At 45.3% G+C, this 27,963-nt stretch overlaps 4 protein-coding genes across 9 annotated transcripts in view; 3 read left to right on the plus strand and 1 right to left on the minus strand.

Annotated features, from left to right (window-relative positions):
- LOC125985351 (piezo-type mechanosensitive ion channel component 2) overlaps positions 1-2,015 on the plus strand; it is a 33,832-nt gene extending 31,817 nt beyond the window's left edge. For all 6 annotated transcript variants that reach the window (XM_049748108.2, XM_049748109.2, XM_049748110.2 and 3 more), the window contains one exon: positions 291-2,015. In XM_049748108.2, coding sequence (XP_049604065.1) covers positions 291-543 — 253 coding nt within the window. In that variant the 3' untranslated portion in view covers positions 544-2,015. The remainder of the gene's footprint in view (positions 1-290) is intronic.
- A 195-nt stretch (positions 2,016-2,210) lies between these two features.
- Positions 2,211-5,390, minus strand: napgb (N-ethylmaleimide-sensitive factor attachment protein, gamma b). Its single transcript, XM_049748130.2, has 11 exons — positions 5,222-5,390; positions 5,016-5,083; positions 4,733-4,817; positions 4,643-4,660; positions 4,425-4,565; positions 4,187-4,253; positions 4,035-4,105; positions 3,863-3,941; positions 3,624-3,703; positions 3,186-3,315; positions 2,211-2,940 (listed from the first exon to the last, which is right to left on the minus strand). Exons 1-11 carry the CDS (start codon positions 5,275-5,277, stop codon positions 2,797-2,799), a joined length of 939 nt encoding a protein of 312 aa, XP_049604087.1. The 5' UTR covers positions 5,278-5,390; the 3' UTR covers positions 2,211-2,796.
- A 339-nt stretch (positions 5,391-5,729) lies between these two features.
- rab12 (RAB12, member RAS oncogene family) lies at positions 5,730-9,696 on the plus strand. Its single transcript, XM_049748134.1, has 6 exons — positions 5,730-6,126; positions 7,197-7,257; positions 7,748-7,886; positions 8,135-8,224; positions 8,331-8,435; positions 8,537-9,696. The coding sequence occupies exons 1-6, from the start codon at positions 5,907-5,909 to the stop codon at positions 8,642-8,644; spliced, it is 723 nt and encodes a 240-aa protein (XP_049604091.1). The 5' UTR covers positions 5,730-5,906; the 3' UTR covers positions 8,645-9,696.
- A 406-nt stretch (positions 9,697-10,102) lies between these two features.
- LOC125985482 (microtubule cross-linking factor 1) lies at positions 10,103-27,471 on the plus strand. The gene is made up of 15 exons (XM_049748389.2): positions 10,103-11,240; positions 12,684-12,908; positions 13,032-13,190; positions 17,912-17,965; positions 18,275-19,621; positions 21,080-21,205; positions 21,404-21,508; positions 21,742-21,969; positions 22,059-22,154; positions 22,211-22,378; positions 22,440-22,715; positions 22,789-23,121; positions 23,232-23,311; positions 23,400-24,807; positions 26,175-27,471. The coding sequence occupies exons 1-15, from the start codon at positions 10,545-10,547 to the stop codon at positions 26,361-26,363; spliced, it is 5,490 nt and encodes a 1,829-aa protein (XP_049604346.1). The 5' UTR covers positions 10,103-10,544; the 3' UTR covers positions 26,364-27,471.
- Positions 27,472-27,963: the final 492 nt, after the last annotated feature.

Raw genomic sequence — 27,963 nt, forward strand, 5'->3', positions numbered from 1 at the left:
TGACAAAATATCAGTACTATTTCAGTTTTTTTTTCAAGTTTATAAGTTAAATGACTATCTCAAAATTTGGAAAAAGCAACAGAAACATGAGAAAAATGTCAGAATTTTTAAGTAAAAAAATGATCATTTACAAAAAGCTTTTCAAGTAAAAAATTATAAACATTTATAGTAAGGCTTTTTTAGTAAATAAAATGAGGATGTACAGTGAACTACTGTTCAAAAGCACTGATTGGCCCCAAAATGAGCACGTTCACAAAGCTGTTATCGTTTCTCGCCTTGCTTGCGTGCAGGATCATGGGCCTATACGCGTCAGTGGTGCTGGTGATCGGCAAGTTTGTGCGCGAGTTCTTCAGCGGCATCTCGCACACTATCATGTTTGAGGAGCTGCCCAATGTGGACCGTATCCTCAAGCTGTGCACCGACATCTTCCTGGTGCGCGAGACGGGAGAGCTGGATCTGGAGGAGGACATGTATGCCAAGCTCATTTTTCTCTATCGCTCGCCCGAGACCATGATCAAGTGGACACGCGAGAAGACTCAGTGAGTGCGCCCACCTGTCCTTTTTTTCTATCCGCCTGCCTTTTCCTGACTTTTCCTGACTTTTGGTGCTGCTGTCAGCGAATGAGACGACTACTTTTTGAGACGATGTACCCTGTTAGAAAAAAAAAGAAAAAAAGTTCCCGCCCTGCAAGACTTTTTTTCTAAAATGCTCACGCAAGGACCTCTAGAAAGGGCTTCTCACAAAAAATGAGCACAATTCTTTTTCTCTGACTGGAATTCTTGGAACAGGGGACCGTGCAATAGTTTTTAATGACTGATGTGCAACACACGGACACACCCAAAAACTTTTTGGAAGTTTTGGTCTTTGGGAGAACCACTTCTCCTTTGTGCATTTCATTTTTTAAGTCTTAAATCACACACACGCACGCACACACACACACACCTTTCTCAGGAAGCGCTCTTCTAACGTATTCAGGCTGTGATTGCATGAGGGATCCAAAGTTCCATTTAAAAAAAAAGTCTCAGAATTTGTAGATATAACTCCCCATTTTTTGGTTTGTTTTGAGCTTGACAAGTTTTAAAAAACTATTTTGATAGAAGCAAGAGAAAAAAACTCAAGGAATTCAGCATATAATCAAAAACAATGTGCAAATTTTAAAAAGCCTAAAAACATGATTTATCAAGTCATTTATTAGGTTAAAAAAAATTCAACCACAAAAAAGGATCCAGTTGCCTCATTTCAAAAAGTCCAGATTGTTTCTCTGCAAATTTTGTGATAATTTTATCAAAAAACATTAACTTGTGTGTTTGGGATTTAAAAAAGTAAAGACTTGCAAAATAATAGATAATAATAATGATTTTTTTTTTATTACAAAATGAGTGATTTTTATTTACATTGATCTGTAAATCAAAACATACTTTATTTATACTTTTTTTCCTCTCTGTATTCTGTGCTTTTTTAAGAGAAACAAAGAAAGAACAGAAGTAAAAATGATTTTGTGTTTTGGGTCAAAATCAAATGTGGATAGAAAGCATGAAAAACATTTTTATGTGGGAGACACTTCATGTTTTTAATTTCATTAGCCTAATCACATATTTGCCCAAGTCATTTTTAATTTACTATTTTGTATGTCTTATAGGTTGACATTAATGTTCTCTGTGAAAATATTTTTACTTTCTGAAAACATCTGATTCGGACATGGGCGACTTATGCTAACAGGCTAATGGATGTGTTTAATTTCAATTTGTTTCTTTTCTACTTACCACATAGTATCTTTCTCAGGAAGCGCTCTTCACACACATTGGCTCCAACTAGACCTACTAAAGGCATGATTTAATGTTTACTGCACAAGAAAGGGGCGGTGAGTTGATGCACCTGAAGAAAAGACTTTCAATTGCCAATAATAAGCAGTTAATAATCTAGCAGTTTCCGAATCATGGTGAGTCGAGTAGGAAGTTCCTCGGCTATCGACTGATGATTGTGAAAGGTTTTAAAAAACAAAACAAAAAAACAAATGCATTTGTAGGACATTGTAGCATGGGAGAAGAACTTCATTATTGTTCATTTTCATTGCAAATAGATAAGAGGTGAATGTGTATAATAATAATAAAAGGCTGTGATGGAAGTGACAAATAAAACCAAAATGGTGCCTCACTCCACTTAAGTTTGCAGTGGTTCGTTACCATCCCCAAGAAGAGAGGTGAGGAAGGTTAAGACATTTTAAAGATTGTTTATTGGTGTATGTGCACATCAAATATACATCAGAGAACAATATTTGTTTCTTCAGGAATGTACACATGGGCAAGATCACAAAATAATAAAAAAAATAAACACATCTGTTATTTCCTTCGAGAAACAGTAAGATGACTCAGCATTTTATGCTAAAATGCTTTAAAATTGGTAACGCACACAAAGCTGGAGGTAGACAAAGAGGAAATAACTGTCTACAAGCTAACTTTTGTGTTCGTTTGCATTCTGTTGAGCTTGTAGAGTCATGCAATTGGGTCATTATTACAATTCTGAATCAATTTGATAGCTATTGCATACACGCATTTTACATATTTTTCTCAAGACGCACAACAAATGTACACATGCACGTGACAATGCGTGAAAAGGACATCTTCTCTACTTCCACTTGAAATTAAAATTCATCTGCAACACCTACTGGAGCATTTGTAATATTTTACTTTTTTTTAATTTTCTTTTTCATAACATGGGCCTGTTGTGGCCATTACAGCAGAGAATTGGTGAAGGTTTCAGATGGAAGAACGAAAGGAGCGGGATGGTGGGATGAGGCTAACAAAGCCCCCCCTCGTACTCATCTTCGTCCTCAGCGGCAGCTGTCGTGTCCCCTTCCGCGCCCCCTGCTGGAGCAGCGGCGGCCTTTTTCTTTTTGGCTCCTCCGCCCGGCACCCGCAGTGAGATGGCCAGCTTGGCATACTGCAGACCGCAAATATAACAGAAGACCAGAAGTAGGCACATCAATAAATTTTGATAGTTTATCATTCTTCAACTGTATTCATCTAATAAATAAAAAAAAGGTAAGCTGATCTTTTTTTTTTTTTTTACTTCGTTACTATTTGTTTGCCTGTCTATAATGTTTTGCATTCTGTTAGCATTGCGCTAACTGAGTCAAGTTATTATTGGTCAATGTAGGTGAACTGACTTAAGACTAAGGCACTCACGTCATTGTCCATGTACTTGAGCAGGGGGGAGTTGCACACCCGGTACACTTGATCCTCATCCTGCTCGTCGTAACCTTGCAGCAGTGTCTCCATGGCGACGCAGTCCTCGCTACCGCTGTAACCTGGCAGGCTGCCCCCCCCACCAAAAGAAGACATATTTAGAAAAATCTTTGAACTGCTGGTATACAACACTTTGGCTCTCTGGAGCACCCCCTGACCAAGTGGACCACACGGACGCACGATTGTATCAAAATCAAAAGGTAAGCAGAGCTGCGGTGCTCTGCCAAAAACACGGCATTTCAACCAGAGAATGGATGTTAAACGTGATGGGGTTTTTTTTCATTTTGTGTATTTTGACCCAAGAATGTCACAGAGCTTTTATAAAGACCCTTGGGAAAAATTATCTGTGTATTGTATATGAAAATAGGTGCTTCCCACCTGTAGCTCTCTCGGACGCACTTGTCAGCAGCAACGTAGTCGCCTCGGTGAAGGTGGATCAGGACCTGGGCCGTCGTTTTCTGAACAAAAACACAAGTCATTCTGCTGCTCATAATTATATCCTTATTTCATCCATCTTGAAAAATGAAATCTGAGACAATAATCAAAATAAGCTACACGTGGAGACGGGTATCAAAAAATTTTTTAGAAAAACAAAGATAAATAGTGAAGAAGCTGACCTTGAAGCACATTGGAAAGTTCTCAATCTCCTTGTACATGTTCTTCTCTTTCTGCAGAGCCACAGCAGCATCGTCCAACCTTGGCGCGCACACGTATGTAAAGCTTAAATAATTCCACTACCAAGGAACAAAAAAAAAAAAAAAAAAAAAAATCTCAAGTGCTACACCTTACCTTTTTAACCGCACCAACAACCTGGAAGCTTTGCCCAGCAACTCCACAGCCTGACGCAGACGGTCCTCATTCTACAGTGAGCACACGACACAATTAAATAGCAATCAATGCTCAGAAGAAGACAATACACTTATCTAGCTTATTATTGATACCTCAAACACACCAGCGGCCTTCTGATACAAGTCCACAGCCTTCTCCAGGTTGAGCGGTTCTATCAGCCTGCGCAAACAAAAGAGGTACTGTAGATCACATTGTACTGCTTACAGAGACTAGAATTATTCTTATGTATGTGTAAAAAAAAAAAAAAAAAAAAAAAGACATCAGTTCTTTGAGTTTGTATGGCTATGATGGTGATGCTAAGGCACAACTCCACCACAGTTTCATACTGACTTCCCAGCGCGGTCCAGCGCCATGGCGGCGGTATCAGGTGTCCCGTTCTCCATGTACATCATACACGCCTTCTCGATGTACTGGATGGCCTCGGGCATCTTTTTTTGCTCTTTCATCATCATGCCTGCTTGTTCAATTGCCCTGACAGATAGAGACAAAAGCGTGAAAAAAAAAAAATAATAATCTTGTGTGTTCTTAAAGGATAACAATGCACTCACTTGGCAGCGTGGAAAAGCCTGCAGAAGACAAGTTAAGGAAAGAAAGCAAAGCAAAGAAATGTGGGAACGACAAGAGGAGAAGAAGGATACGTTTTGTTCTCCGTGTGATACTCTGCCTCCTTCAGGTAGGCATCCTTTGCTTGCTCATACTGCTTGGCGTTCTTGAAGCATACAGCTGGAAGCAAACAGTGATAGGTAAACACACGGGCCCAGTTGGGGCGTTTTTGCTTGCTTGCAATCAAAGATTTCAAAAATCAAGATTTTTCTAAATGATAATCTTGTCGTATGGGGTGTTGACAGGTGTTATTCTTCCCTTGTATTTACGATACCGTAGTCAAAACGCACCCCGCATTCTTGTTTTTTCAGTAATTACCTGCTTTAGCATATTCTGAGGCAGCGCTGTCAAAATCCGGCTTCCATTTTGTGAAGCTTGTCTTTAAGCTGCAATAAACCAATTGATACAACAATCGATGACACGTAATTCATTGCATTCATCGGGAGAACACAACAGTGGCCCTTTAGCAAGCACTGGCTTGCACTAAACGTAGCTTTAAAGATAATGCGGTGATACGCACTTACCATTTCTCGGCTTTGGCTATGTGTTCGTGGGCTTCGTTTATTTTCTGAGCAGCCATGCTGTTGTTAAATGATTCTGCGAAGGAGGTGAGCTGTCGATGTTGTGGAGCGTCAGCTGGCGACGTTTGGATTAGATGCGTCGACTCGGGTGTGACGTCACATTGTTGCGCAGCCTACGGGAGCCTTTGAGCGGCAAAATTAATCTTAAATTTATTAGTTAGACAACACATGAAATTTCAATATTGACAGCGGTAAAACAATGAAACCAGACTTCAAACCCACAACAATATTCTACCAGACATAAAATAAATATTCAAGTACAAAGGAAAATAATTATGTACAGTATTTGTGTTTTATTTGTGTTTTATATTCGGACCATTACAACGCGATTATTTGCAACCACATTTGAATGAAATTACTTTTAAGTGTTCTTGTATTTCTTAAAATAATTGAAAATGCGTTTTCATAAAATATTTATTTAATTTGTACATTTCCGACGGAAAAGGAAACCGTTTTCATGGGCCGAATGACGTCACCGTCTTTCGGCATCTAATGGCTGGAAAACACAGTCGTCAACGCGAAGTGAAGTTGCCTGTCAAACTTCCCAGGAAACAAAACAAATTCATTACAAATAAGTACATTTGAAGTTGTGCTATTTCAACTTTTGCTCACAAATGTGGAGCTAGTGATGGATCCGCGATATGACATCTCCCGGAGGGCTGGCGGCGGGAGCACCTCAAACTCGTCGCCCGCTCTGGGGGCTCAGTCTCGCCGCAGGAAGATGCCGCCCAGGCCCGCTGACTTTAAGCTTCAAATCATCATTATCGGCTCCCGCGGCGTGGGGAAAACCAGCCTCATGGAGCGCTACACCGACGATACTTTCAGCGAGGCCTGCAAGTCCACCGTAGGTGAGAGGCGAAGAAGAAGTCACCTTCTTTGGGTGACTTTCTTGTGTCTTAAACACGTTTTACAGTACTGGCATTTAAATCCGTCATTTAACTCGTATTGATATACGAGCAGAATTGTAAATTACGAGGATCAAAAAGTCCGTTCATTTCCTGCGGAAAACCGTCTGTCGAAATAAATCCATTTTCAATCTAATGTTTACAGTCATGTTAGCATCTCTTAGATAGCCAACCGGGGCTAACAAACAATAATGCTAACAAACAATAATGCTACTCTCGCTTGCAAAACATTTAAAAAAAAATAATTAAAACCGTTTTTACTTCAGATAGTATTCTGGATCAATTCGGGTTTTGTGTTCAATCATTAGCTTCGCATAATTTATTTTACTTTATGATTATTAAATCATGACAGAATAAAATTTAATAAATATGGCCAGTAGAAGACGTTATATCTTCAAATGTGTGTTAAAATACATCTTTAGGAGTGTTATTAGCTAATAAAACGTATTAAGTTTATAAAGGAATGTTTTTTGGAGATTTGGCACATTTATTGCAACTGGTGAGTGACTGATCACTATTAGTAAAATGATTCCACACCATGAAGGTGCTTTTGGTGTACTGTCGATGTTGACTGTCACATTTTCTGTTCCTGGTTTGTTGTTTTGAGCAAAACAGCTCAGCAGTCTGTCATCAGGGTCCAATCCCAAAATAGTCACCCCGTGTGCCGACAGCTGCCATCATAACAGAGCTCCGTTTTCTGCCCTTGCATTTTGTTCCACTCACAGAGAATCATTACAATTGATTATCATCATGATACGACAGTGGTGCCTTGACTTACGAGTTTTATTTGTTCCATGACCATGCTGGTAACATCAAACACTTGTTTCTGAAATAATTGAAATGAATGGAATTGCTGTTCGTTAGAATTTTGACTTTCAATGTCATGTGGTTGTTGTAATACAATACAAGTATAATTCTATTATATGTAGATTAATTAGCTGGCTAATTTAATTGCTTAATTTCAAAATAATAGGTGTAAATTATAAGTCAAATCCTGCTTTTCTACTACGTAGGAGTTGATTTTAAAATCAAGACGGTGGAGCTGAGGGGGAAGAAGATCCGACTACAGATCTGGTGAGCAAAAATTTTTCCAAGTGCATGTTTCATCTGTGTCACATGTCTAACATAAAGGATCACGTATTTGTTGAATACTGGCCGACCACGCCGTTATTTTGCACAATCTAAACATTTTGAGTGTGCTGATGTTGCATGCATTGTCAACGCCACCCTTGCTTGTGTCATTAACACGTCTTTTCCTGTCAGCTAACATCCCCATCACACGTCTGCACCCTTCCTTCCCCCACCTCCCTCCTATGTGTGCTTTTGTCATGTCAACCAGCTTTCATCACAGCCGCACCCGCCCTCACCTCCATCTTTACGGGATGGCGACGCCATCTGATATCTATGTCCCAGAGGGGTTGCCGCAGGTACATTAACGCTTGACAGACGGGCCGTGCGATGCGTCGTAACTTTGATTGACAAGTGTAGCTAATTGATTTTAAGAAAGCCAACCTTTCTTAGCCGAGTGTGAAATATGACTCAATTTCCCTGTTGATGTGAAAAGGGACACAGCGGGACAGGAGCGCTTCAACAGCATCACGTCGGCGTACTACCGCGGTGCCAAGGGGATTGTGCTGGTATACGACATCACCAAGCAGGAGACCTTTGACGACCTTCCCAAGTGGATGAAGATGATTGACAAGGTTGCTTAATACACTTCGTGAGCCATATCCAAATCACATAGTTTGGCTAAGTGACTAAGAGAGAGACAAAATTGCAACAACAACAAAAAATCCAGATAAATTTGTGACACTTTAAATGTAAGTGTTTAATCTAATTTAAAGAAACCTACAGTCATTGGGAACATTTTGTATGTAATACAAAATGCATAAGTCAGGCTTGTGTGTAATGTATGAATGAATTTTATAAATGCATTTGAATGCCTTTTCAGTATGCATCTGAGGAGGCGGAGCTCCTCCTGGTGGGCAACAAGATGGACTGCGAGAGCGATCGAGTCATCTCAAGACAACAAGGAGAGAGGGTGAGTGTTACGAAACTAACTAGTGTCCATTTCAGCCCCCCCCCCCCCCCCCCCCACACACACACACACACACACACACACTCATGCTAAACTCGGTGTGTCATAGTTTTCCTCTCGGATAAGCGGCATGCGTTTCTGTGAGACGAGTGCCAAGGACAACTGTAACGTGGACGAGATCTTCCTTAAACTCGTGGATGACATTCTCAGCAAGGTGGGTATATTGTAACCAGCTACCCAGAGGCAAGACGACTTGAACCACAGAGAACTCCAATGCGTTAACCCAATTTCTGATCTTTTTTTGCATCACTCTAGATGCCACTTGAGGTTCCCAACAAGGAGCTCTCGGGCAGCGTGCTGTCCCTGCAACCTGAACCCGAAGTGCCTCCGGAGTTGCCCCCGCCTCGCGTGCGCTGTTGCTGAAAGCCCCGCACCAAACCTAACCCAACCCAAAACCTGACAACGTCCTTCCGCTCACACGTGCAATGTGCCAAACTGACCACGAGGGGGCAGCAGCGATTTGGAACACCTGCATCCCGGACTACCTCGCTCGCTGTGCATCCTCATACATACGTGCCTTTGAGGTAGCCAGACCCCCCCCCCCCCCCCACCACCAACAACCCCATTTTATTTAGGCCTCCTTCTCTTCCTAACTCAGCTTATCCAATACTATTGTTTGTCATTTTGACAAAAGCACACTTATTATATATGTTTTAAAATGCTGTAGTAATGATAAAGTAGTGGTGAGGTGGTTGAGATGATGTTTGTATTACAAGGCCTGAATATTCAGGAATGTGTTTGGGAATGAAGCAGACAAGCAAAAAGTTGACGGTCATGACAGAAATCAGTTTTTGCCACAGAGACAAACGGTTTTACAGTGAGGGACACGTGCACTGTGTTTTTACCACTATGATGGTGCACATAAAAAAAAAAGTCATTGCACATTGTATTTCCAACTTTTAATGTTATTTTTACATTCAGGGCCTTTTTATCATAAGACACCAATTTCTGTGACAAGGTTTCCTTCAAGCATTTGTCAACATGCATATCAAAATTGGGCCAAATTTCAGCATCTATATTTGATCAAAGTCAAATACAGGCCCAATTGTCAGATAATTTGTGTCATCCAAACCGAGTTGAGTCGAGTCACATGTTGTGTGTGATGTACTGTGTCTCAAGTACACCACACACTGTAAGAGCAAAAAAATACACTAGGAGATTTTTTTTTCTTTTTTTAAAAATATCTTCAGATGTTTAAAAAAAACGGTGCGTACCTTTAAGAACGCTTACAAGCATTTTTTGCCACTAACCCTTATACCGCTCTCTTGTACCATTTCCTTTTTGCTCTTTTAAATACGTTTTAGAGATCTCCGAGAGATTTGGGTTTCTCACTGCAATCTGGATTTGTTGCTGTTTATACTTATTGTGGCATTTTTGGACTAATGAAATTAAAGATGTCTATATTTATTACCAGATTCATGTGGTTTCACCTTCCTTTCAACGCATGAATATTTGTGTTGATAATCACCTTTTTATGGATGATAACTTATTTCTCTTGCCTGCATTGATAATTGATTGATTGGTACTCAGTTTTAGGAGCAATCTGAGCTATCCTTATTGTTGTTAATCTTTCTACTGATACTCAGTAGGGATTGGAAAAACATGCACTGTATTATGAGTTTCAGATTTAAGTGTCCATTGAGAGATGAATGAGTCATAAGGTTGAATTATTAAATTTATAAATAATACTGAGCTGAAATCCTGAGTGGCGTGTGCATCAAGTGAACGGAACATGCGCGTGCACGAGTGCCCTGCTTCCATCCAAAACCCACGAGGTAGGCGCGCGCGCGCGCATGTTTGTGCACGCGTGTTGCAACCTGCGCATGCGCCGTAGAGCCAATCACGGGCGTCACACAACCGCAGCGTTTGCGGATCTGACACGTCGAGTCACACTCGCCAAGAAGTATTACTCGAGACTCGGGCCGAGCCGGAGGACATGGACATCCACAACCGAAAGGGAGACCGAGTCTAGCGACGACATGTCATCCGCCAGCATGTCTGCCACCTGCCCGTCTCCTCCCCCCCTAATCCGGTATGACTGCAGTCGTCCTCCTCCGCGGGGGACCACAATGACACCCTGGTGTGTGAGTGAGTGAGTGAGCGAGCGCACACTAGACGACGCGGTACCGCGCAGGATGCTCATCTCGAACCCGATTAGGAAGACGCTCCGCAACTGTTGTTCCCGTCCCACGGTGCCGAGGACCGAGCGTTTCCTCCATCACCCCCCTCCTCCCCTTCTTCCTTGTCCTCCTGCTGCTGATGTATGATGGAGACCTCCAATGGTTCTGCAGGCAGCGACACCAGACCGAGCCAGCCGGAAAAGAAGAGACCCAATCGGGTGCCCTCCCCAGCCAGACCTTTTCTGAAGGACGTGCACGCCCGCGCCACTAAGCCGCCGGTTATTGGACCCAAATCACCCAAACTCGGCAAGCAACAGGGTCCCAACCGCGGCTCCAGACGCAATCTCGCAGCGGCGAAAGAGAAGCCCGCCGCGGGCGCCAGGAGTAGCCCCAAGGCCGGGCTGGTCAAAAGGCCAGGCAGGCTCCCCGGAGCAGAACTTAAAGCAGCCTGCAGTCCGACCCTCTCCAAGACCAAGAAGGAGAGGCTCGTCCCGGCGTGCTCCGGCCAAATCGGACATGGCTCCCCAGTCCGGGTACCGACCGGTCATGTCGGTCAGACCGACAGCAGTTCGGACCTGTCGGACTGCCCGTCCGAGTTGGCGCCGGTGGCCAGCAGCGACGCTGAGTCCGGTACCGGCTCCAGCGATAAGGATCAACCAGGGTCAGAGCATCCGTTGCGGACACAACCGCCGCTGATGCCGTCTCCTCTGCTCCCTAATCCTGCCCCCAAGGCTACGGTGTGTTTGGTCCGGCCCGGTCCCGAGAAGAAACCCAAAGGAACCGAGGAAGAACTGCTGAGGGAAATCGAGGATTTGAAATCTGAGAACGATTATTTGAAGGTAAGCACGCGTGACTCTCATATTTGCTGATTGAATGAATCTTAATGGACTGCGGGAGAGTTTCCCACTCAACACCCAGAGAACGCAACACTTGCGTTCTCCTAATGAGATGAAAATGATCAAACGTTCATTTTGATTCTCATGGTTGGAGAGCCACGTGACAACCAATCCATAATGTGTGAGTTCTTTACAGTTGTTGGTGTGTGTATTTGAAAGTGTCCAATTCTGTTCTGACCCAAATTAACATTGTGTGCAATATATCCGTGTGTGTATGTGTGTCTGTCTTGGTGACAACATTGCGGGTGGTTAATCAGCTTTGCTCTCCGCTCTAAAGCTGCCCCGTCCGTCCCTGAGGACTTGCGTGTCCCATGTGTGCTTGGGCTCAAGCGACCTCCCGCGGGGCCAGCTGGTTCACCCCAACACACACACACACTCAGACAAAAACACCTCACAAGTTGATTTTGTCACTGAAATTGGTTTGAAAATGACACCTGTGGTGTTTGTATTCAGAACAAAACTTGTAAATTAATATTTAAAAGGGTGTTTATCTGGCGTTATTGTGCACCGTAAAGCCTTCAACCCTTTAAAACGGTCGACTTTGTATTTCTCGACAAAGCTCAGTCAATCAATACGGCTCGTTCTCGTAAAAGCCTGTCACCAGAGAAAATTGTAAAAGGATTGTTCATTCGCCAATGGACAGCTGACATATGCGCAAATGTGTTTTTGAATGAACTCAAGCTAAACTGCCAGTTAGAGTGAGATGAGGTCACATCACAGATGAAGATGGTGAGCATTTAGCCAATCATGAGAAGGGACATTCAGTGGAGAAGGGAAATCAATGTTTAGACTTCACATCATTTATTAATTAGAATGTCAGCCAGTTGAGAGTTTGCGCTTCCGGTCCACTCCGATCCTGTTGGGGGCAGTAACGAGCATAAGAAAAAAAAAAAAGTACTTTTACCAACTTAATTAGAATCGTAATTTTAAGCTACTGAAACTTTGAGCCTGTGCTTGCCTTTCGGAAGATTTTAAGAGATGCATCAAAATAAAATGGAGTTTGCAGAATTAAATAAAAAACTAGAAGAGAATAGAGCATACCTTTGGGGATTACATGCTTGTGATTAGAGAGGTCTGGTTGTGTCACCCACCGCTGATGATGTAACTAAGCGTCTTATCTCTGTGGGATGCACCAATATTTCATGTCTCCTTTCAGCATTCAACTGTGCTTCCGTGTGCAATTTCGAATGGCAGCTTGAGAATTGCTTAGTAGTAGAGTAGGAGGTTCACCACAATCTTTTAAGAAGCCGCCACATGCTCAAGGCCGGAAGATAGACAAAGTCATCTAGTGCAAATAGATTGGAAGAGCGCAGAGAAAAAAAAACTAATGACTTCTTTGAGTCGACCTGTGAATACAATTCAATGGAAAACAAATTGCGCTTGCAGGATGAAGCGGAGGAGTTGCGGGCGGAGATGGAGGAGCTGCGGGACACCTACATGGATGAGGAGGTTTACCAGCTACAGGAGCTGCGGCGAGAGCTGGAGCGCTCCAACAAGAACTGCCGAATTCTGCAGTACCGCCTGAGGAAGGCCGAGCAGAAGGGCTTGCGCGCCGCCCAGACGGGACACGTGGACGGGGAGCTGCTGCGTGCCCTCGAGCAGGATCTCAAGGTGTCAAACGTCTATGTGTGCTTTTAGTACTGAATTCAATTCAAATTTACATTCAGAATGAACTATTAGAAATAGCCGTGTGAAATCTAATCTATCGAGTAATGCTGTCATGTGTGACCTCAGGTGGCCAAAGACGTGTCGGTGCGCCTGCACAACGAGTTGGAGAGCGTGGAGGATAAGCGAAGCCGAGCTGAGGACGAGAACGAGCAGTTGCGCCAGAGGATCATCGAGGTGGAGATCGCCAAGCAGGCGCTGCAAAACGAGCTGGAGCGAGCCAAAGAGGTCAGTGAAAGCAAAAACTTGAACTTTATAGACTTTAAACTCACGCTGATATCGGTGGCTGATAATTATCCACCGATATTGGCATCTGTGACGTCTCCTCAAGCCAAAATTCCAATGTCAATTGCTTATCGGAAGCTGGTTGAAAAATATGGGGGAATCTCATTGACCCAGTTAGCATGTGTGTGTGTGTGTGTGTGTGTGTGTGGGAGAGAGAGACTCCGCCAATGAGTGAGGAGACTCCCTGCCGCAGTGGCACACATACGTACTGCATTCTCCCTTTGAACATAAATACACGCCGAGCATTCATAATTCAGTGCTACATCATCACACTAACTTCATTTTCAACTGGATTTGGTCGGTTTGTGTTCGACGATATTTTACCCCAGAATGTAGATGTAACTTCACATTAACGTCTGGGTGTCGTGTTTTTCTCGAGATGACGCAAAGTTCTGTTGACGCAAAGACACTCGGGCCGACATGAAACTGTCACGTTGTTTTACTTGTTGGGATTTACAAGACGCTTTGAAAGCTTCTCCAGTTATCTTGTAAAATCCATGTGAATGTCAGAAGATGATATCCTGTGAGTTGAAGGCTTGTTGAAATTTTTCTGTGGAGCAGTGGAATTTAATGGCGGAAAGAAAACAAAATATTGGAGTAATAGCAGTCGAGTATTTTTGTATTAGCCATGCCAAAGTAAAACAGTTCGGACAAAACGTAAATCATTAAATGCTTCTTGTTCCGATTGACTCTTTTGAATCCAAATGCAAATCAAGTTTTCCATATGGTTAATCTCCGTCCCCCCTGTGGCGTCTGTTGGGTGGCGATAACGTCGCCCAGTCAACACTGTCTGGCCGTGAGGCCCCTCCCCCCTTATTAGCGACTAATTGTGAGCCGTGGGACACGCACGCACAAGTGGCGGGTGGACTCAGAGGCGACCCCATTATCAGCCAGCTGGATGCACCAACCCCAACAACTTCAAGTCCCCCCCCCCCCGTACAAGTAACCCTCTGTTGTCTGGCATCCATTCCTATTCTTGTATCCATTTCTTTGGACCTTTTGGACACTGATAACAGACATTTGGGGGTGGAAAAACTTAATACAATGATTCCTCTTTGCTCCATTATGTGGTCTTTTCCCCAAGTGTCTTTCTAAAATTGACTTTCAGAGCTGCCTTTCGCTTTGGATTGAACCCAATATACAGTAGTACCGTATTTTCCGGACTATAAGGCGCACCGGACTATAAGGCGCACCTTCAATGAATGGCCCATTTTAAAACTTTGTACATATATAAGGCGCACCGGACTATAAGGCGCACCATTAATGCATCATGTCAGATTTTTAATCCAAATCGAATCATTCTCCATTTTATCTTTTTTAGTTCAACTTCAGACGCAACAAATTACTTTATAATCACAAAATAATGATCCATAGTCTTTTTGATTCATGATTCATAGTCTTCAGCGGGCCACTTATGATTGATTTCATGACACAATGCCAGTTTAAATTTAGGAATTTGGTCCATATATAAGGCGCACTGGACTGTAAGGCTCACTGTTGGCTTTTGAGAAAATTCTAGGTTTTTAGGTGCGCCTTATAGTCTGGAAAATATGGTATATAGATAGCAATGAATAATGCTAATGAGGTTTTATTTTGATTGTCAGTTTTATTTTGGTTGTCCTTAAATGTTGTTTCACAGGCAGCTGCGTTGATGTAGTAGTCCAATTTCCCGTTGTGTTGTTTAGACAGCAAACGAGTTGAGAGTGAATTAACAGCGCCTCTTTTGGCTGTGTTTTTTCTTTCATTTATTAGAGCATAGGCCTCGGCCAAGGCATCCGCAATGCCCGTTTGCGTCTTTGAGTTAGCGTCGGACAATAGCGCCCAGCGATTCAATGTCACTGGGTATTTGAAAGGGTTTTGTAGCCGCAGGGTTAAATATCAGCAAAGACTGCTGATTGGTCGCGACAACAGCCTACGGTGATGTTTGAGACAAAATCTTCTGAGACAAGATTCCAACGGGTCACAGCTTGGTTCTGGTTCCATCCTAATACTCTCACCGGCTTCTGTCTGTTAAGATGATAAAATTTTCATCATATCAGAAAAGCAACAAAATGGCAGTTGTCTGGTTTGTGTTCATTTTAGCTTGAACTGTCCCATTCAGTCTTCTTCAAACTCTAATGTCACTCCAGCAGTTCTGAATATAAATGTATTTGCCAGACTATGGAGAGGATATGGATGGTGGATTCAAGACATTATTAAATAATAGGACCCATTTATCTCTCAGGTCTGCTCTTATCTTGATAAACTTTGTCTGCTGCTTAATTTTTTTTTTTTAAATCCTCCATTTGCCTCAAATTTCAAGACACTCAAAACTTTTAAGACTTTATCTTGACTTAGCCACAAAAAAAGTACTTTATTCCCCTGAATGAACTTAATGAGCATTGGCACTCAAATGTACCAGCGTGCCACAAAGGCACCGTGAGATGCCATCAAAAGCTTGGCAGTGGTGATATCTGCCGATTCAGCGCAACGCATTCAAGGACTAGTTGGACAACATCATACAACTTGTTTTATGAAAGTGACCCAATGCTGAGATAGTGGAAGGAAAACCATGATGTCATCAACTGGCCTCAATTCTGTTACTAGTTGTTACAAAATATTCTGTTGCCTTGTGGTGGTTGGTTCCCATGGGAAGCTCACCACGATATGTGTGTGCGCGAGTGTGAGCCTCGGCCAGGGAGCCGACACGCAACAGAGGCTGGAACAATGGCGCTTTGATGGGCATACACGAAAATCATCTCACTTATTCAACACACTCGCAACGTGTATTGTCAGTTTCATCACTTGTAAAGAAGCAAAATGCCGCAACGGGATGTTTATCATCCTTAATAAGTTTTTGTCACACGGGCAGGAAAAATTGTGTCATTTGTCTTTGTCTGATCTCATGTCAAAACAGTTTCACGCTTTCACAATTTATCTGCGACATGGCCATGTTGTTTACGAGATGCTTGCCTCGTCCTCTGGGGAGAGGGAAAGGGGGGGAGGCCTGACCTTGAAGCGACCTCAGGGAATGCCGCATCTCGCCTGTCTCGCTGACAAATGTTCTCTTCTGATGTTGTTTACACAACACACACACACACAGACAAAAATCTTGTGCTAAATCTCATTACAGGTTTATGGAGTCAGTCAGTTTGTTTAATATTTAGGTCATTAGTTTAGTTTGTTAGCTCAGATTATCAGTTGGTCAGGTGATTAATTATTCAGTCATCCAGTTAGTCCAATCAGTTTGTGACTAGTGACAAAAATAATTTGTAAATTAGCTCACAAGTCAGCCAATCATATTGTCAGTCATTTAGTTAGCTATTGTGATTATGAATAATATCTTGAATATAAAAAAAAATGGCACTTTTGGCGGAAAGGTGCTGTTAAATTTTACATCCCTACGTGAAACTACAATTTTATTTTCAGTTTGGGGAATCCTTCACAGTGGTGAATGATTTGGGCCAAGGATAATAAAGATGAAACACCCACGGCCTCACCGGATGCTTGGACTCTAATTATCAGAGTCGTGTTTACATTCACTCAAGTGCGTGCGCGGTATTAATTCATCTCCTAAAATGGATTAGAGTCCACATCTGACTCTTCTAATCGGCCTTAGAATAATTATAGCGTGATATATTCCGCTGTTGTATGTGAGACAAGCTTTATCTGCATCCAGCCACCCTCAAAAGCTCCTTTTGTGCAGCCATCACACCCTCTTTCGGGGAGTGCCCCCCCCGTTAAATCCCATTAGCGGCGTGCGTCGACAACGCACTTGCCGCTGCAGTGTCCTCCTTTTCCTGTCGTCTTCCACCCACATTTGGAGGCAACATTGACAAGCTAACCAGCTAACCAGATGCTACTTGTTGGCTCGTATGCAACAGACCACCTTTTGACCTGTTTTCAGACCTTTAACTTTTTCAGGGTTATGGAGGTCTAATCCTGTGTCTCCCCAGACAGAAGATTAGCTGTGTCACCATGGCGAGGAATTAGTACAGTAGCAGTGTTGGAGACGCTCAGCAAGGCGTCAGTGAACATATGGGAGTCACCCTGGTCGTGTGACAGACAAAAATCAAATTCAAGGATCACGGGAAAAAATTATTCTCAGGCCCCACCCAGTAAATGTTTTGCTCGTGTTGCTAAGTGAGCCTTTCCTCCCTGTTGCAGAGCCAGCGATTGAGTCATTTCTTTTTTTTGCTCCACCAGGGATGACTAACTGGGGCCCATCCCTCCTATATCCAAGACATGGCTGAAGGAGAAAAAAAAAAATATATATTAGTGGGTCAGAAGTGATTTTCAGAGGAACTAAACCTAATAGTAAAAACAGTAATATCTCTTCCCAATACTCATCCAGATGTAGGTCTGAAAAAAGGGTTTGAACACAATGATGGAGGCTCAGACCATAGTTGCAGTCTAATCTTCAATCTGCATTAAATACGTTAAAGACTTCTATCCATCATCAGACGTTGACCTTACGACGGAAATGTTTAACGTTACGCAAGCTCCCCAACGAGGATTAATGTTCTGCAGCCTCCATCTTTTACGGGATTATTATCGATAAAATCTCAAACGGATCTCACCGTTCCTGAGCCGTCATCTATTGCTCTCATCTCCTCCAGTCAATACCGGAATAAGAGTCAGATACAGTGGTTTGTTATGAAATGATTTTTATGGGTGTTTTGCAGACTGCGTCGAGGAGACGGGGGAGCTCATTTAAGGACAAAAAATCCACCAGCCAGGTAAATGCAAAACAATTACACACGTGTGTGTGTGTGTGTGTGTGTGTGTGTGTGTGTATATATATATATATATATATATATATATATATATATATATATATATATATATATATATATATATATATATATATATATATATATATTTTTTTTTAAAGAATTTCATGTAGTTCAATTTTATTTCATTTAATGTACATATTTGATTTTATTTCACTTAATTTGGCCAAATATTATTATTATTATATCTAACAATTTTGTGGCATCGCTGTGTGAAAGAGCTATTCATTTATAAATACGTCATGTCGCCACTAGGAGGACAGCGCAGACCTCAGGTGCCAGCTCCAATTCGCCAAGGAGGAGTCAGGTCTGATGCGTAAAAAGATGGCCAAGCTAGGTCGGGAGAAAGACGAACTGGAGCAGGAGCTACAGAAGTACAAGTCGGTCTACGGAGACGTGGACAGCCCCCTTCCCCTGGCCGAGTGCTTCGGCAGCAGCGGCGGCGGCCCTCATTCCACTCGTGAAGCAGAGCTGCGACTGCGTCTCAAGCTGGTGGAGGAGGAAGCCAACATTCTGGGAAGGAAGATCGTTGAGTTGGAGGTGGAGAACCGCAGCCTGCGGGCCGAAAACGACGACATCCGTTGCCAGTACGAACGAGACTGCTTCGGCAGGGAGCCCTTCTCCAGCATGCCCTCGTCACCCTACGGCGGCGGCGATGTGCTTGAGTCGGCCGGCGAGCTTCGCCGTCACCTCCAGTTTGTGGAGGAGGAAGCGGAACTGCTGCGTCGCTCCATCTCGGAGATCGAGGACCACAACAGGCAGCTTACTTCGGAGCTCAACCGCTTCAAGTTCAGCACCGAGGACGGGACGACGGAAGGACTTTTTAAACCTGCTAATGGCTCTGGCGGAGGGTTGATGATGGAGGAGCTGAAATCAGCTAGGATGCAGATTAATGACCTGAGCGGAAAAGTGATGAAGCTTCAGTACGAGAACAGAGTTCTTCTGTCCAACGTCCAGCGTTGCGACCTGGCGGCGCATCTGGGCCTGAGAACTGGAAGTCCGCGAGACAGCGACGCAGACAGCGACGCCGGCCGGCGGGAAGCAGCCGAGGATGAGGAGGCAGGGCGACTCCTTCTACTCCAACCCAAGAGGGAAGGCCCAATCGGTGGGGAGAGCGACTCTGAAGACCTCTTTGAGAAAACCACCACCACCACCTCAGGGTTCGCAAGCCTCCGACCGTCAGACGGCATGGAACTTAACGCCGCAGAACTCGCCAACCGCCGCAGGGAGGAACGAGAATCCTTTGCCAACGTGAAAAGAGAGGCAGATAGACTCGGAAAGTCGGTGGACCGTCTGATCACTGACACGGACAGTCTGATCCTGGAGGGTGGGCTTCTGGTGACGACGGCTGAGGGTTCTCAGGGAGGAGGCGACTCCCAAGTCCTGGACACCGTCAATACCCGCATGAAGGCTTTCCGCACTGAGTTGCACATCTTCGTGGAGAAACTGGAACACGTCGGTGATGGACTGAGGGAGAGGACGGATGACCTGTCCCCGATGCCAAACCTGACAGAGTCCAGTAGCTTCCTATCCACGGTCACCTCCATGTCCCGGGATTCTCCCATTGGCAATTTTGGGAGAGACCTGATGACAGACTTTCAGGTAATTTCACTTTGCAACTTTCTACGTATTGACCAATTCCGTGTTAGATGATACACTGGTTTACCCCCGCCAAATTTTGGGATCTCCTCACACACAGCAGCTTTTATCAAAATGGCTTTTATTTTGACTTGTCAACTTAATGAGGGATCCTGGTGGCCTGAACCCCGACCAACCTCTGCCCTTATATCTCACTTTGGATGGAAATGGACAACTAATGAGTGCATACAGGCCATTTTTGTTCCCTAAGCTAGCTGAGGGTACAAGAGCCCGTTTAATTAGCTTTAGAAGAATCATGTTTAGATGCCTGTCGAGAGCCACCCAGCTCTACCGCACTGGCACCATTCCCCTTGCCGCCATCATGTCCTGCCGCCGCCACCGCATTGCCATCCGCATCTTCACGCACACGCTCCCCATAGAGCACCGCCTCGCTTGCCGCCTGCCCACACGCACTGCCTGCCCACTTGGCCGCAATCCGGGCATTTTTTTTTTTTTTTTAAACTTGACTGCATGGTGGATGGCTTCTGAAAAGGGCTGCTTCTTATCTCTGTGGCTCTTAATGGGCGTCACTGTTTTTGTGTTTGTACGTTGTCACCAAGGAGACAAACATCCCGTTGTGTGTCAGCAAAGAAAAAAAGGCTCGAAAGCAGGGTTGCATGATGAAGGGAGCTCGCCGGCTTTTTTGGAATGCTCTCCAAGCGCCCGGGCCGAGAAGGGAAGGTGCTTTGGTCCCCTCCCTCTCCTCGTCCTCCTCTTCCTGCTGTGCTCCCGGTGGAGCTGGGTGGATTCTGCAGCTCTCACAAGTTTAAAGCAATCAGACCCTTTCAATTTCCAGACACTTCCATTCTTAGTTGTCACGGACGTTGCTGCTCACTATCTCCTTGCCTTGAACAATACACAAGCATGTTGAGCGGCTATTTTGTTTCTCCTCGCCACCTTTTTTGGTGGATTTGCTTGTCGTACTGCACTTTTTTTTTTTTCTCCATGGTTACTTCTCAAGCCAGCTGCTTTAGTTTGGACTCACACGTCCGTCATTGCATGCGCTTCATAATGAGTCTTTTGCATTCTTTCCACCTTGAATTGCCCCCTCCTTCTCACCCCCTCCCTCCCCCCCTCCTTCAGATGTTCCAGCCCGCCATTGTGTTCATCCTCATCCTTGTCCTCTTCTCATCTCTGTCATACGCCGTCATCTTTAAGTTGGTCTTCCTATTTGCGCTCTTTTTTCTACTCTAGTGTGTTTGTTGTCTTTTTAGTCCCCCCTCCCACGTTATGCTCTTATTCATCAGCCATTCACAGTTTTGTCTTTCTGTGTCCTGCTCGAGGTCTTTCTTCCTTACCCGCTTTGTTGTCCTCTTGTCTTTTTGTCCACATCACCACAATCTCCTCCACCCCTCCCCCCCCTCTTCCATGCCCTCCTGTACACTTCCCGACCCCCCCCAACCCACCCTTCCTCACTCACAGTCCGATCAGAGGGATGAGCTGGAGTGGCGCATAGGACAGGAGCGAGGCGTGGAGCCCCACAACCAGAGCAGGGGAGGTGCTGCGGGACTCGCTAGGTACCACAGACCACTGGTTTTAAGAACAGAGGTCAGTCACGGCCAAAAATATTCATATATTGTATACCTCCCCACTGCCGCCACTTGCTTAAAATGTAAAAAAAAATATATTTTGATTTCTCAACTATTTAAAATAGGTCCATTTAACTGGCAACAGGAGAATTGAAGGCTTTAGTCAAAAATGTTGGGCTTAATCACGTGACTAATGTCTCACTTTTGTTGCCTGCAGCTGCGGGAGGTTCCTGCCCTCGACGTGCAGCTTCGTCCGGATCACGAACGACGGATTAGAGTCGTGACAGATGAACGGGATACTGCGGTCATCTCGATGCCTCAAGTATGAGCATTTGCAGCATAAAATAAATAAATAAAATGAAATGTAGAAAAACTGCTTTTGAAACTTGGTAAGCAAAAAAAAAAAAAAATCATAAATGAAAGGCATAGTGGAAGCTGAGGCGCTTTTACTGTTTTTTCACAAAAATGTATTTATAAAAAAGAAAAATCCCTTCTAAATATAGATGCCATAAATAAATAATTACCACTGATTCTCCGACCTCTTTGTTTTGGTAGGAGGACGATCGTTCACGCTCGGAACCCCAGCGAGCGCGTCTGGAGCTGCCGGGCCTCCTCCAGGGTCCGGAAGCTTCCTGGGCTCAGGAGCGAGCCACCCTGCTGCAAGAAATTCGCCTCTTCCGACGCAACACGGCCATTTTCTACATGAAGCTCAAATCCACCTTGGTACGTTGGAGGCTCGGAAGCAGGGACGCTGCTTTGCCCGAGGACCGTGCACGGCCTGAGGTGAGCCGCTTGGAACATTATTTGGCTACAAAATGAAAGATGCTCTCTGTTGCAAATATTTTGTGCTATTTATTCATCCGCCCGCACAGGTGGAGAAGTCGGAGGGCGTCTCTGAGATTAGTGGAATGACGCAGCAGATGGAGGTTGATGGGGCGCCTGATGGACACCTGCAGTACCAGCAACAGGTAATTCCATAGACTGGAGCTTTTTGAAAAAATCTTTACATCCAATACGTTTGCAGTTTGGGGAGAACAGACGGATGCTACAGGCGCTACGCAGCCTGCTTGAGCACTTTCGGGAAGAACTGCGTGAGGAGGAGGTGCGGCGCTGCCAACTGCAGCAGGCTTACGCCAACGACAAAGCCACCTGGGAGGTGAAACGGGCCGAGATGAAGTGCCAGCTCGCTAAGGTACAGATGGACGCTCGGCGGCGCTCCCGAGGGTCCCCATGCGACAAAGTGTGTCGTGCAGGTGGAGGAGGAGGCGCGAGGAAGAACGCGAGGCCAGGCTCAGGGGGGTGAAGGGGAAATGGCGCCCCTGGACTCCGAGTGGGCCGTGAAGCAGGAGCGCGAGGAGCACCGGCGTATGTTGGCTGAGAGCCACAAGACCTCACTGGACCTCCGCTGGCGGTTGCAGCACGGCGAGAAGCGATGGAGCCGCGAGAGGGCCGAGCTGCTGGAGCACTTTGAGCGTCAGAGGCAGGAGTGGGATGGCAGTACCCGCGATCTCCACCACAAAATGGAGAAGGTTAGGAGTCATTTTAGGACTGTCTTACATACGATGTCCTTTATTTTTTTTATTGAAATAAAAAATGTGTCAGCTCCAGAGAGAGCTGAACTGCCGGCGAGGTGAGGGCGCAGAGGACAACGGCGCATCCATCGGTGGCCGCTCCCCACGTTCCCCACGTTCTCCCCAGTCCCCGCGTTCCTCTGCATCTATCCTGATGCCGCCGGCTCGTTCCCTCTCCGACTCGGACGCCGTGTTGTTGGAACAAGGAGGGACTGCCGCCGTGAGGCTTCGAAAGCCCACAGAAAGCCCCTTCCTGGATGAAAGCCCCTTCCTGGATGCTCTTACTTTGGATCCCCTCACCAGCCTGGAGGTCCCCCCGCCTTGCAGGCTGGAGAGCGACAAGAGGTTCCCCTGCTTGAAGGAGGTAAAAGGTTGTCCTCAATGTCTGCTCAGTTACCACAAGGGTGCCATTATATAGTGAGAATAGTCTAGAAAATGAATCCATGGATATTTATGGCAATTTTTGTCTTTTAGGCCCTCAATGTTATATCGGAGAGAGAAGGAGCTTCCGAGTTGTACCCTGATGAGGAAATGAGTGGTGGTAGTTTGCTTCGGTGAGTTTGCGGCTGCAGATGCTGATTCTTCACGCCATTGTAAATGATTCGAATGGTTTCGGATTACTGTTGTACGCATTCCGTCCAGAGCCAAGTCGGTATGTTCCATGAGCGACTTCCAGCGGTTGATGGACAGCTCACCGTTTCTCCCCGACAAGACGCGGCACGGCGAGCAAGGCCACGACGACGTCACCCCGCCTCTTTCGCCAGATGACCTCAAGTACATCGAGGAGTTCAACAATAAGGGCTGGGACTTCGCGTCATCGACGTGGGCCGGCAAAACCTCAGAGACGCGGGGGCTGGAACCGTTCACGGAGCCCTTCCAACCGCCCTCTTGGTTCCTCACCACCAGCGCCAGCCTGACCACCGCCACCACCAGCAGCAGCACACTTAACAGTAGGGTAGGTATGGGAGAAGGGGTCCACATCCTCCATAGCCCCACAAGAGCTGGGCCAGAGCCAGAGTCTGACGTCCATTACGCAAAGGGGAACAAGGCCAGAGGTGACGGGGAGACGGCCAGCGGGTCAGATGAGGTGTTAGCTGGTGGAAGGTGGCCGTGTGGCCTTCTGGAAACCGGGGGATTAAGGACTTCCCCGAACCAGTCACCCATTTGCTCCACGGTGGGCTACGCCTCCTCCCTGGAGCTCCAGCTGGCTCGGAACATGAGCGATGACATGAAGGAGGTGGCCATTTCGGTGAGGAACGCCATCCGCACCGGCCCACCTGGGCCAGTGCTACGTGATATAGCGTGTCAAACCAACGGCTTCACCACGCGAGGCACTCAGACCACGCAGACCATCAGCGTGGGTCTGCAGACGGACCTTCTGAGGAACCTGACCAGCAGCCCCCACCGCTGCCTCACTCCAAAAGGGGGCAGCACCCCCATTTCATCCCCCTCACGCAATACCAGGAAGGTCCAGTACTCGCCGGTCATCCAGAGTAAATTTGAGCGGCCCTGCTGCTTGCCCAAATATGGGTCGCCTAAACTTCAGCGCAGGACCTCGTCATCCAACAAGGCGGAGATACCCAACGCCGGCCGAGCCGCCACCCCTACGACCCCCCAGAAGGGCAACAGCGAGTCGGCGTGGGCACGCTCAACCACTACGCGGGATAGCCCGGTCCACACCACCATCAACGACGGTCTCTCCAGCCTCTTCAACATCATCGACCACACCCCCGTCGTCTATGACGCCGTGCCCAAGTTCAACAAGTCCCCCAGCCGCTCGCGCCCCACAACGGGCGCCGAGCCCGCCCCGGAGCCCAGGAGCACCAGGGGCCGCTCCCCCAGCCCCGTGCAGCTGATAGTGGAAACGCAGGGGGAGCACAACGCTGAAGTGGTCAGCATTCGACAGGACCTGTCGGCACCCCCGGGGTACACGCTCGCAGAGAACGCCGCCCGCATCCTCAACAAAAAACTGCAGGATGAGAGGAGAGCGCAGGCAGGAGGAGGAAGCAAGATGGCCGAAGCAGAGAAAGCACAGCCTGGATGCATGGAGGTAAATACTCCAAATCCCTGTTTAGATTATGTTTCTATACATATGTAATGTTGTTTATGTCAAGAGCTTTGCTGGAATTTCATTCACGCTACGAATGGAATTCTGAAACGTCTCCTGACAAAATGAATGTGTCAGCGCAGCCAAGATATGAAAAGGATCACGCTTACAAATGAGCGTAACGATTTATCGTAATTCGGGATTAACCGAAGATTATTTTGATGAAATTGCAAATAATCCTTTTAACAAGATTCAATCTGCAAAGGGGGGTTAAAAAAAAGATGTTGGGTAATAATCACAGACACTGTATCTGGTGGCACAATCCTAAAAAAATAAGTTGTATCCTTGCTCCTGTTGCTCACAAAAATCTGCTTCCAGTTTGTGTGAATCAAAAATGTCTTTTGCATGATGGTTCCAACTGTGGCTCTTGATTGAACATATTAATGATCATGCTCTTTTTAACACGACTCTCTTACAGCGGCACGATTCACCCTTACCCAATATGGCGGTCAGCACTTTGTGTTGTTTATATTTCTAGGTCACCCTCAAGTCTTCCATTTCAAATGAACCTTTCCTGCTTTAATAACCCCCCCCCCCCCCTCCCCTCTTTGCTCCAGAAGCACACTGTCATATTAACAACTCCATGGGGGCTGTAAGTCTCCACGATGTAAGTTCCTCCTTCTGCGAGCTTCATGGAACATCACCCCGTCAGTCATTCCAACGCATGCTTCACAGGGCCATGGGCAGAATTTTTATTTTTTACACGATTCTCACACACTCCTTAATGACATCTGCAAATGGCCTATTGATGCAGTTTTGCCTGTGGAACTCTTTAGCGCCCTCTAGAGCTCAGAACGACACAGCCACCACTATGAGCTAGTCATGTGCGCAATCTAATACAAAGGGAAAAGGCAAGCATGCTCCTTTAAAGATTCATGTAAATATCACACGTTTCATGACAGGTTGTGACATACTCCACTTTATTTATTTTACATATTTACCCTCACTTTTCCAGTTGCAGACTATGGGCAGTAAGCGACATCTTTGTCATTATTTACGTCAACACTTGAAGTGGAAAAGTTCATCTTAAGATACATTGCTGGCCTTTAGTTAGAAGGGGGAATTTTTATTTGTTGACAAAGATGTGCTTCAAATATGCAATTGGAGTAAAAGGCCCTGATGGTGTCTTAAGGTGGATTGGTTTCCCGTTGTGGGTCACATTTGCAGTTTTGTAGCATGATTTGTGTTGTGCGGGCGATGGGAGGCCCACCACCACCACCACCATTTTGTACTGATCAAAGCGATCATCACAAAAAGTGAGAGTTTTAGAATAGTGGTCATCATAGGTTGACTGTCTCTGTCATCCACAGGACCTGCCTCGATCTCCAGTGGCGCCGCCCTTGGACTCCTGCTTCCTACGGCCGGCCCGCCCAGCCAATCGCCGCCCCCCTTCACGCTGGGCCAACCTCTCGCCGCCGCACTCTTCGGCGTCCGGTAGGAGGTTCACCTTCCCGCCGCCGGGACGGCGTGTGAGCGTCCTGGAAGGCGACCGGGCGTGACACTCGTCTTTCTACCTCTGACGTCTCCCCCTTCATTCATTTGCTCCTAAAAATAAGACTGAGATGCTCATTGGTCACCTGAGAAACACCAGCTGACCCCTCAAGGGGAAAAAAAAAATAAGACAACTTCTTGAAATGTACTGTAGTCCTCTCCTACAAAGTATTACAAATCATCATCAATACATTTTCATAAAAGGTGCCTCTTCACACTCGAGTTCGTCTTTAGTCCACATATGTGTCGATCTTTTTTCTTAACTCGAATGTTACGTGTTTGTACCATTTAAATCATACAAAGGACTATTATGGCCACACGGAAAATCAATAAATTAAATTCAGAATGTTACGAATGTCAGTCCAACGAAATCTTACTTAATCTTGTCAAAATTGAGTCTTTAAGTCTAATACACAACATTTTCACGGGGGGAAAAAAACGTTTTAAAACATTTGAGATGTGCATTTTTCTTGGAAACCTTTTCACAAGTATGACTTGTTTTCTCCAAATTTCTCCAAACTTTTTATCCAATATTATTGTGTAGCACTAATACTCCTTGATAACAACAGCCCCAACTAAATGTCCATCCAAGGTGCCTGTTCACTTAAATGTCTCACTGGCCCATGTGTCGGCATGCACTTTTGCATTTCTCGGTTGAATGTTAAGACTGCGTCAATTCCAAAATTGTGAACAAAACTTACGCTTCTGTGGTGCGAAGCGGAGACAAATGATGATGTCACCCTCTCCCCTGACCCGAAAGGTTGTTTTTGGTGTATTTCCTTTTTTTCAAATGAAAACACGGGTGAAGAGAATGACGAATTATGCATCTGCGTGAGGCAGTTATCCGTCCAATATTTGCATGACACTAGCACTTTAGTGCACGTACAAGACGAGCGCTCGTCAATGTTATAATCAACTGTTTCTTGTTTTGTTTTGTTTGTTGGATGTTTTTCTATAGTGGACCACCTGTCGGCGTGTCGGTACACCTATGTTTGAACTGAATGGGGGGGGGGGGGGGAAAGAATGTTTTAAATGAGAATCTATGTGAAAACAATCTATAGTCTATGTACATAGTCTAATTATGTCATTAAACATGAATGTGGATTTACAAGATGACCGCTTCTGATTGTCTTTCATTCATCAAGTGTGCGTGCTGGCTCTCAATTGAGGATTATCCACATGATTTATTCAATGTGGGCAGTTGCATGCTGGGAGCCACCATTGGCGCTGAGAGGCACAGAGAGGAGCCCACCGATTTTGTTAAATAATTCACCAGAGCGTGCTGTCCCGACCCCACACTGACGCACTCGAAATACGCCACATATGCACAGGCCATTTAGATGCCATAGCAGCCAAAAATGGGCAAGTGAGTTTCGTATTGTTTTATAATCTTGCTGCAATTTGACCAAATAGAATTTCCTATTCCTGATTGGGTGACGGATTGGCATTGCACAAGGGGTCATAAAGGTCTTGTTGACCATAAAAAAGAGCAAATTATGCGCTGCAGCAACTGATTAATAATAATAATAATAATAATAATAATAATAATAATAATAATAATAATAATAATAATAATAGGGCGGCTCGGTGGCGCACTGGGTAGCACGT

Source organism: Syngnathus scovelli, chromosome 17, assembly GCF_024217435.2.
Source record: "Syngnathus scovelli strain Florida chromosome 17, RoL_Ssco_1.2, whole genome shotgun sequence".
In the NCBI taxonomy this organism is placed as follows: domain Eukaryota; kingdom Metazoa; phylum Chordata; class Actinopteri; order Syngnathiformes; family Syngnathidae; genus Syngnathus; species Syngnathus scovelli.